The sequence below is a fragment of the Camelus dromedarius genome, chromosome X, assembly GCF_036321535.1.
Source record: "Camelus dromedarius isolate mCamDro1 chromosome X, mCamDro1.pat, whole genome shotgun sequence".
Lineage (NCBI taxonomy): Eukaryota > Metazoa > Chordata > Mammalia > Artiodactyla > Camelidae > Camelus > Camelus dromedarius.
Window position 1 is genome coordinate 86289425 of NC_087472.1, and position 11164 is coordinate 86300588.

General features: G+C 40.2%; 1 protein-coding gene across 1 annotated transcript; it reads left to right on the plus strand.

Annotated features, from left to right (window-relative positions):
• The first annotated feature begins 6132 nt into the window (after nucleotides 1-6132).
• Nucleotides 6133-8563, plus strand: LOC105096916 (melanoma-associated antigen B16-like). The gene is made up of 3 exons (XM_064483195.1): nucleotides 6133-6202; nucleotides 7462-7559; nucleotides 8024-8563. The coding sequence occupies exons 1-3, from the start codon at nucleotides 6133-6135 to the stop codon at nucleotides 8561-8563; spliced, it is 708 nt and encodes a 235-aa protein (XP_064339265.1).
• Nucleotides 8564-11164: the final 2601 nt, after the last annotated feature.

Sequence of the window (11164 nt, forward strand, 5' to 3'; positions counted from 1 at the left end):
AGGTTCAACCCCCAGTACTTCTATTTTTTAAAAAAATCATTAAAAATAAATAAATAAACCTAATTACCTCCTTCCTCCCTACCAAGACCCCAGCCCCTAGAAAAACCCGAAACCAAAACCAAACCAAAAAATGCCACCCTGAATTCTGGAAAGATAGGTACAGCAACCAAGATCTGTTTTCAGAATCATGGATTTTCCCTCCAGGAAACCCTCTAAGGTCTCAGGGTAAAGAGCCAAGAAAGACCCCTCATGGCTTTGGCAGAGGGAGGGAAGAGTAACCATCAGTAAACACTCCCATAACCTTCTCCATAACAGAGGTCTACTTTCTAGGGTAAAATGCTTTGCCAGAAGGTAATTCTGAAATCTTATCCTGGCTGGGAAGGGGAATTCCTCCCCAATCCATCCCCATCCCTTATAGTCTTCTTGGCCTCAGCTAAATGGCCAGGGTGGAGGTCGGGGTGGAGAGTTGGGGAGAGATTTAAGGAAATGAATTGGGAATGCTGCAGTCTAAGAAAAGAGTAGCAGGAAAGGGGCAAAAATAATACATCACTGAAGGAGGGACAGAAACAGCTGTGAAGGCCACAGTGCTGAAACACAGGCCAGCTAAAGGACTGGCATTTAATCACTTGTCCTCCATACCCTACCACCAAATCAACAAGGCTCCAATATAGTGACAATGGAAAACAGCTGAAAATGCTGTAAGATACGGTATCTCTCTGAGGAGTAGTGCATAGAGAAGCCCGAAAGCCAAAATGGGAAACCAAAATGACATTCGAGGAATTTAAAGCTTTTATTAGTACCCATAGCTACAATGAACATTTAATGCAGCCCACCTCTTAGCCAGATTAACACAAATCTTCACACTAAAAGACTATTTACCTCAATTTTATTATCCAATCCATCTCCCTTTCAACAAAAAAAATTACAAGGCATACCACGTGCGAGAAAAAACTCATGGTCTGAAGACACAAAACAAACATGAGAACCATACTGAGATATAATACAGGTGTTGTAATTATCAGACAATGAATTTAATATAACTATGAGTAATGTGTAAAGGTCTTTAGTGGAAAAAGTAAATACATGTTACAAATGTGTAATGTAAGCAGAAACAGAAACTCTAAGAATCGAAAAGAAATTCCAGAATCAAAAACAGAAATGAAAAATGCCCTTGACTGGCTCATTACTAGATTCCACACATCGGAGGAAAAATTTGAAGGTTAATAGAAACTTCCCAAAGCGAAATGCAAAGAAAATACTAAAGAAACAAACAAAAACCAGAGCAGAATAACTGATAACTGTGGGAAAATATAAAAAAGTGTAAAATCTGTGTAATTACAATGCCAGAAGGAGAAGAAAGAAAATGGACCAGAAGAAATGTTTGAAGTAATAATTACTAAGAACTTTTCAAAATGAATGATAGATAACAACTCACAGATCCGGGAATCACAGAGAACACTAAACAAGATAAATACAGAAAAAAAAACTATACCTAGACATATCATATTTAATCTGCACATAAACAAAGCCAATGCAAAAATTTTGAAAGAAGTCAGGAAAATACCTTGTTTATAGTGGAAGAAGAATAAGAAGAATTACAGTGGACTTCTTGTCAGAAAACATGTAAGCAAAAAGAGAGGGGTGTGAAATAGTTAAAGTGATGAATTTATCCTCCAAAAGTGAAGGAGAAATAAAGACTTTCTCAGAGAGGAAAAAATGAGGGTAATCATTGCCAGTAGATCTGCCCTGCCCATAATGTTAAAAGAAGATCTTTAGGTGTAAGAAAAATTACTTACTTCTCTCTCTCTCTCTCTCTATATATATATATATATATGTATAATTAAGTATATATATATACATATATATAGAGAGAGAGAGGGAGAGGGACTTGATTTTCATTGAGAGAAAAAAGCATCTGAGAAGGAATAAATGAAGATAAAATATTTTCTTTTTCTTAACTGACCTAAACTGTAACTGCTTTAAAGCATTGAAAATAACAATGTATGGGATGATTATAGCATATAGATAGGTGAAACAAATGAATGCAAGGTCACAAGGGAAAGGAGGCGGGAACTGAGAATATTCTAAGGTACCTGTGCTACATGTGAAATAGTATAGTGTTACCTGAAGGTGAACTTGGACTAGTTGAAAGTATATCTATTTTAAACTCTAGAGCAAACAAGAAACTTAAAAAAGATAAGTATAAATAATATGCTGACAGAGGAGATAAAATAGAATCAAATAAAATGCTCAGTTAAAATCAGAGAAGGTAAAGAAAAATGATGAGGAAAAAAGGGACAAAAAATTTAACAGGTATCAGTTATACAGGTGGTATATGTTAATCCAACTATATAAATAACCACTTTACATGTGAATAGTCTATACATGCCAACTATAAGACAGACATTGTCAGAGTAGATAGAAAAACTAGACCAACTATATATTGTCTAAAAGAAATTAAATTTAAAAATAAAAGTCAAGGATGTTAAATATAAAGAGACAGAGAAAGACACCATGCCAACATGAATCAAAAGAAAACTGGAGTACTATATCAATGTCATATAAAGCAAACTTCAGAACAAGAAAAATTATCTGGTATAAAGTGGAGCATTATATATTGCTAAAGGAGTTAATTCATCAAGAAGACCTAGCAATCCTTTACACACACACACACACACACACACACACACACACACACACACACACACCTAACAACAAAGTATCAAAATTCATGAGGCAAAAAGTGATAGAAATGAAAGGAGAAATAGACAAATCCACTATTATTATTGGAGACCTCAACCTGCCTCTGTTAGTAATTTATAGATCATTCAGGCAGAATGTCATTAAGGCTACTGATAACCTGAACAACACAATTAATCAACTTGATCTAATTGTCAGTTATGGAACCTTCCATCCAACAACAGCAGAATATATTTTCTTCTCAAGTTCACATGGGATAGTGACCCAAGACAGGCCATTTTCCAGGTCATAAAACACACCTTAACAAATTTATAATACAAGTCATACAAAAATCTGGTTTTAGATCAAAATAAAATATTAAGAATAAGTAATAGAAAGATAGTTGGAAAAATTCCAAAATATTTGGAAATGAAACCATGAGTCAAAGAAGAAATCTCAAGAGAAATTTTAAAGTATTTAGGAATTAAATAAAAATGAAAATAAAACTTATCAAAATTTCTTGGCTGCAGCTAACACACTGCATAGGGAAATTATAACATAAAATGCATATATAAGAACAGAAGAAAGATTTAAAATCAATAACCTCAGCTTCCACCTTAGGAAACAAGAGAAAGAAAAGCAAATTAAACCTCTTTTTTTTCATTGACTATAGTTCCCTGTGCTATACAGGAGAGCAAATTAAACTTAAAGCAAAGAGAAGAACTGAAGTAATAAAAATTAGAGCAGAGCAGAAGTCAGCAACGTTAAAAAAAGGCAAACAATAGAGAAAATCTATGAAACCAAAAGCTGATTCCTTTTTTTAAAAAATCAATAAAATTGATAAGAAAAAATTAGATGAATCTCAATTGAGGGACATTATAAAAAATACTTGACAAATACTCCTCAAAACTGTCAGTCTTGTGAAAAAGAAGGAAAGTTTGAGAAACTATCACAGCCAATGAAGAGCCTAAGGAGACATGATGACTAAATCAAACATGCTATCCTAGATGGGACCCTGGAATACATAAAGAACTTTAGATAAAAACTAGGGAAATCTGGGAAAAGTATGGACTCTAGATAATAATGTATCAATATCAGTTCATTAATTGTGACAAATATGCCATAATAATGGAAGACATTAACAATATAGGAAACTGGATGTAGTACATGTATATGTGAAATCTCTATACTGTCATCACAACTTTTCTGTAGATCTAAAACTTTTATAAAATAAAATTTTATTAAAGAAATAAAAGACTAAAAGACCAGTTATTATTGGAAGTCCACTTGTTACATTTATAGAAAAATGTTCTTCTATGTTAACTTTTTGACTTAAGACATATCATGGCCATTGACAATAATGCTTACTACACTATTAAAATACCCCACATTAGTGTAGTTCAGAATTTTACCCATTTTAAAGTACTTTTGCTTTTTTAAAAAAAATTATTTTATTTTGGCAGGGGGAGGTACTTAGGTTTATTTATTTTTTAGAGGAGGTACTGGGGGTTGAACCCAGGACCTCACACATGCTAAGCCTGTGCTCTACCACTGAGCTACACCCTCCCCCTCAAGGTACTTTTGCTTTAAGATGAGATATGGTATAAATGCAAATACTACATGATATGAAGGAAAAAACATTACAATTCCAGATGGCATTAATTCTACATACCCAACAAGTAATCTCTCTCTAAAAAATCCCAAATATATAGGAAACAGAAGGACAAAACATTCTGTTACTAATATAGTACATGGGAGTTGACAAAAAGAATCAAATGAAGACATAGAAACTTGACTCTGCTTTACTCCCATAACCTAGTCTCAAAAAAAGGAATGCTAAAGTGCTCTAAGATGATTCCAAGACAAGATGGACTAGGTGATGAAGCTGCTTCACAATATAATCTCTCAAGGAGCAAATGGAAAATCCCTCACTGGACCTTGTGCATGAGACTTGAAGCCTTTGCTTGTGCCTCACAATATGCTACTTGGCATTTCATCCCTGCGATCAACAGGGCTCTGTGGGCTGACCTTATAGATCAAGAACTGGAAATGCAGAGGTAAGTCTATAAAAGGCAGAGAGGTATAGTACAGAAATATTCAACTTTGTAATTTTATTGTTTCTCACATTTCTCCTGACCCAGGAAAAAAATGGTCTACTAATTCTCATGAGCAATACTTAGAACACCAATTATATATTCTCAACACTCTTGCCACCTCAAGAAAATATTTTTAGACAAATATGCATTAGAATTTTAATTATAGGCTTAGTCAGTTATTTATTTAATAAAGAAAAATGCTAAATCTATAGAGTCCCTAAAAAGTCTAGAAATATAGACAAATATATAAAATGTTATTGACAACATGTTCAATTGGTAAAATATTAATAAAATAATGTTATCTGAGTTTCCAGACTTTAGGGCCACTCTCAAGATTGATATAGTAAGTACATGATTCAAGATGCATTACTAATTGTGGGAGGACTGAAAAACAATATGTACTTTATGATTACATTTGTGTACTAGTCATAAGCACATTCCCATCCATTCAGAATAAACTCATAATAGGGTTATATGGTGGTAGGGATGAGGGAAGGGATCAAAGATACGTCAAGAGAGAATTTTGTTATGACTGTATGTTTGAAATTTTTACAGTGACAAAATAGTCATAGAGCACCACTTCAGTATTTTTAAACTATCAGTAGCAAATCACTTGCAAAACACTCCACCCCTCACTCTGAAGCCCCAGTACAAGGAATGGAAAGAGCTGGTGTCAATGTGAATCCTTCTGGAACAAACTATGTGATCTTGGACAGATCACCACACCACCATCCCTGTGCTCCACACTCTGCATCCATAAAATGACAATTCCTAAGGTTCTTCCCTACTTTATTATTTCATTTATTTATCAACTGATTAGAAGTCATTTAAGAACATATATCCACCCAGTGGGCCTAAGCCAACTCTTATAACTCTTCACTGCATTATTATAGAAAGTGATACATTTCCAAGGGATATGGACAAAACCACCTTTAAAAAAAAATGTGTCCTCAGGAGTCTCTATCCTGTAAATCTTTTGGAACAGAAGATTCCCAAGAGTTTAAGTATGGCTGGAGAAGAGACCTCTGATGGGAAGGGGTGTGTGTGTGTGTTCTTTGACAGTCCAACAGTTGTTTTGGACACACATATGTCCTGTGTTGCAGCTTCCCAGACTAAAGTCTAGCCTGAGACTCAAACTCAATCTCTATGAGAGTTGCAGTTTGACACGTGTACAGATTGAGTACTTCCTTAATCAGTAAGAAATCTCAATCAAGGAAGTAGTTAATCAAAAAGACTGTAGCCAATGGAAGGATCCTGAATGAGGGCTGAATGTGGCTACTCACCCCAGAAGAGAGGAAGCCCCACAGAGCCATGCCCTAAGTGTCAGCCCTGGGAAACTCCAGGCAGGGGTGGCCAGATGTTGCAGCCTCTTTCTCCTAGGGGGTTTCAACCAGGTGAGTGCCTTGGTCTGAAGGGTGTGGCCTCAGGTAAGCAGAGAGAGGATTCCCAGTCCCTGTAAGTGTCTAGGTGAGGACCTTGAGTGAGAACAGACAGGTGAGGGTGGGGTCTCACATGGCCCCGCCTCTTCCATCAGCTCTGGGAGACCCCAGGTAGGAGGGGCCGGAAGTGAGGTTCCTAACTGCCTCCTGGGGAAGTGAGAACCGTGAGGATACAGGTCACACGGGAGAGAGAAGTCCTTGTCCTGTCAGGAGTCCAGGTAAAGATTCTGAATGGGGACGGAGGGTCCACCCACCCAGGAAGAAAGGGCCCCCACAAAGCCCTGCTCCTGCTGCCAGCCCTGCGAGGTCTGGAAATAACCATTAGAATGAGGCGTCGCCTCTTTTCATCCTGTTGGCAGGGGTGGTTGTGGAGGGTGGGGGGAGGGAGGTCTCAGGGAAATTAGGACTTTGCTCTGGGGAGGGGTCCTATTTAAGCAGAGGAAGGAGTCCTAGGCCTGCCAGGGGTCCAGATCAGGACTCTGAGTAAGGACTGAGGGTTTCACCCATCTCAGAAAAAGGCGACAGCCACACTCTCGGAAAGCCTTACAGAGCTGAACAGAAGGAGTGCCTCTGAGTTCCTCCTTGGGAGTCTCAGGCCTCGGGGTTGTAGAGGCCTGATCTGAGTGTCCTTAGGTCAGCAGAGGGAAGATTCCTAGTCCCTAGTCATGTCCAGGTGGGAATCTTAACTGAGGAATTATGGGACCACTCACCCCAAAACAAACCGGCTCCAGAGAGACCCGTCGCTGCTATCATCCCTAGGAATCCCCAGACTACCTTTTAGACTAGGGCGCCTTTTGAATTTCACTCTGCGTGATACAGGAAGGTGGGGCCTGGCCTTAGGTTAAGGGAGGGAAAGTGACCTAGGGCCTTCTAGGGATCAAGGTGAGGGCCCTGAGTGAGGACTGAGGGAACTACCCACCCCAGAATAGAGGGCATCCCACCCCCCCACCCCTGCCGGGAGACCTGGGCAGCTCTGGTAAATCTGTTACACTCAGGCACCCCCTGACTTCCTACTCAGGGGTCTCAAGGGAGTGAATGCCCTAGTCTGGGAAAGTGGGGGGGTGGCCCTAGTTCAGGAGCGAGAAATGTTCCAGTCAATTCCCAGAGTCCAGGTGAAGTCCCTTAGTGAGGGCTGAGGAGATAACACACCTTAGAACAGAGGAGACCCCACCGACCTCAACCCGGCCCCGTGGTGAGCCCGAGATGACTGGCTGCACCCTGAGAAGCCTTTTCACTTCCTCCTTCAGGTTATGGAACAGGTGGTGCGGGACAGAAGGCCTGTGAGGCCCTAGAGTGCTGCCCTCAGGGGAAGACCCGCGAGGCGGCCTCCATCAGGGCTGTTACGGTGATGTTCACCAGCTGAGACCAGTCACATGTTCCCTCTCTCCCTTAGACTGTGGGCCCTCTTAACCCTCCTGCTGACACTCCTGTCAGCGGCCACCCACACAAGACCTCATGCCTGGTAATAAGGACAGTCCCTCCTCCCCACATGGGCAACGCTTTCAGGCCCACACTGAGACCCCGGGCCTGGCGGGCACCTGGGTTCCACAGGCTGTGCCAGAGGCTTCCTCTTCCTCCTCTACTTCTTTGACCCCTCTCCAGTGTGGATGAGGTTTCTATTCCTGGGATACTCAGTACTCCCCAGGGTACTCATAGTGATGAGCACTCCAGCAGCCAAGAAGAGATGGAAAATTCAAGCACTTCACGATCCCTGCCAGACAGTGAGAATGTGCTCGACCCTCTAGATGAGAATGTAGAATTGTTAGTCAGTTTCCTGCTGCTGAAGTATAAAATGAATGAGTCCATCAGAAAGGTGCTGATGTGAAGGAAGTGGACCCTACCACCCACAGCTATGCCCTTGTGAACAAACTGGACCTCACCTATGATGGCAGGATGAATGAAGAACAGGGCATGCCCAAGACTGGCCTCCTGATAATTATCCTGGGAGTGATCTTCATGAAAGGCAACCGTGCCACTGAGGAGGAACTCTGGGAAGTGCTGAATCCGATGGATGTATATTCTGGGAGGAAGCATTTCATCTTTGGGGAGCCCAGGAGGCTCATCACCAGTGATTTTGTGAAGGAACAGTACCTGGAGTACCACCAGCAGGTGCCCGACAGTGATCCTCCCCGCCGTGAATTCCTGTGGGGCCCAAGAGCTCGTGCTGAAGTCAGCAAGATGAAATTGCTGGAGTTTTTGGCTAAGATCCATGGGATCAACTCCAGGAACTTCCCATCTCAGTATGAGGAGGCTCTGAGAGAGAAGGAAGAGCAAGCCCGAGCCAGAACTGAAGTTAGGGGTGGCCCAGCTGCAACATCCGGTCCAAGTTCTGGTTTCTCCCACCCTTAGTTAAGACTGAGGCAGATTCTTCACTTTGTTCTTAAAAAAGGATGTCAACATTTGAAATTGTGGGAAGGCTGGAGTGGGTTAGAGGGAGAACAGTCTGTAACATCTGTGTATTCCTATTATATATATAGGTGACTTGGAGATTTCTTTCTTTTCTGGCATTTTTCAAATGTTATCTCTTAATAGGAGGTTTAATTAGCTTAACAATCTAAGCTCATGAATGACACTATTTACACATCTATTACTATCCCTTAGATTTAAGAGTAAGAGATCTGTTATTTTGTAATACAAATTAGAAACCATTCATCCTTTTTAGTCATTTAGAGCAAGATAACATGGAACTGAAAGAGGGATTTCCTTGGAAATTTATAAGAACTTGGCAGTAAAAGAGTTGGAGTCAATAGAGATGAAAAAGTAAAAGATGGTCGATTCTTGGCTTCTTTTGTCCCTGTTCGCCTGTTCTGTAAAATTTTTAAAGATATTTATTTGTATTTGCTGAGCTCATTCAAGAATGTAGAAGGAACATTAACTGGACAATCATTCTCCAAACATTAATTGGGCAGTTGCTCTTGGGAAGGCACCACGCTAGTTCTGGGGACATTAGGAGAATTAAGACCCAACTCCTAGCCACAGTATTTCAGCCCCTACAAGGAGCAGTTATAAAAAGATGATGGCAGGTATCCTCTGAGACCCAAAGGGCAGGTAAAAATGAGTGAGAAGCTAAGAGATCCGTATGACAGCAGTCAGATGTAAATGCCCTGAGACAAGGCATAGTGGGGCTTTGGGAAACTACAGGTCCTTCAGTGGGAGGTAATTTCAAGTGAAGCTGGGTGGCAGGGGATTGGGGAAGGGCGGAGAAGATGATCTTAGGAGAGGTGAGCAGGGGCCAGAGCCTCCGGTATATCTCAGAGTTGGAAGTCAATAACCTGGAATGCAAAGATGCCCTCAGCGTTACTTTGGGATCACGGTAAACCAGAGAAATCTGCATGTGGAGCAGGAAGGGAAGTTACCCTGTGCTCTTGTCATGGTGCAAACGAACGTAGTGCACAGACCAGTTGTCTTATGCACATTGTCCTTAAGGAGTTTCTGAGAAATAGGACAATATCTTCATGGCTCTCTGACAGCAACAGTCCCTTCCAGGTAAAGTTCACATTGGACAGTGAATTTTAGACACATGGTCATCCTCCATCAGCATCTTCATCACACTCAAGGCGTTTTCCAAATAGGCTGGTTAGTAGAATATAATTTGGCACAGAACCTACTGGTTTGGGGGATACAACTCTGAAGTTAGAAAGGGGTTTTCAAAATCACCCCAATATTTGTATTAGGATTTTAGTAGAGTGTCTTACTTGAAGTTGAACGTATGTACTTATAAGTGAGAACACCTACATAGTCAAGATCAAAGCCTCTTCCATAAATAGTAGGTAAGGAAACACCATGGGAATCACTGTGTAAGGAAACGACCAGAGAAGCTACCTTCCTAAAAATTCTGTCGGGTGGTGTGTAGCAGGGACTCCCAAGTTAAGATATTGATGATACACCAAAAGGAAAGAGAACGTTCTCAGCCGACTGTGATTATAGAGGTTCTTGCAAAAGGCAGGTAGAAAGGTGCTATTGAGTAAAAAAGGCTGAAACTTTCCTACAGATATTTTCTTGAAAATGAGGTGTAATCCTCTATTGAAAAGCACCTATCACTTCTTAGGCTCTTGAAAAAGCTGGTTAATTGCAAGATGAATTCGCACTTCTCAGAAACTTCTCCAAGAAATAAAGAAGGTTGTTGCCATAAAAAATTATATAATAGCTGCTCTTTCTTGAGAACATATTATTTAACAGTTTCTGGGAGAGACTGCAAACGTTCATCCATATCTTGCTTCCTAGATTCCTGGAAATACTGCATTGCCAAGTGCACAGCTAGAAGGGATCATGTGACTAGCCCTTGCCACTGAAATAGAAGTCAAGTAATATTTTCCAGTTGCAGGCTTAGACGGTTCAGACCCAGTTTGATACCTGCATGCTTTTTCGTCTATTTGGCAGCAAACATGGAGAGCCTATCTTGAGACAGTAGAACTACAAAAGATGGAAGCAGCCTGGAACTCTGCTTCACCTGACAGCAGGGAGCGCCTGCCAACCCCAACCATTTAATGTGCAGAATGAATAACTGTTCGTTGTATTAAGCCATTCAAATTTCAGATGAGGAGAAACTTTATCTTAGTGACACACAGCTACTATTTTCTGTTGCTAGACTTATTTAAATATTTCAATTACAAAGGTAACAGTGCAAAGAGTCTCGATGCAAAAAAAAAAAAGTCTAACAATTCAGATAAATCACAGTTCCACTTTTAAGAACATTCCTCCAAAATTCAGCCCTTTATCAGAGTTAACCACAAACCTGGTGTGTTAAAGCTGATTCTTGGCTTTATCATACATAAATGTGTTTAATAAACATATATTGTGATTTTTTAAAAATACATACATGGATAGTGATGTACATATTCTTCTCCCACTTGCCTTTGTCAATTAGTAAATTAAATGATTAAATAATAAGGTGAATATAGGATCTTTCCAGAGCAAGACATATGTATCTACTTCACTTCTGTGACTACT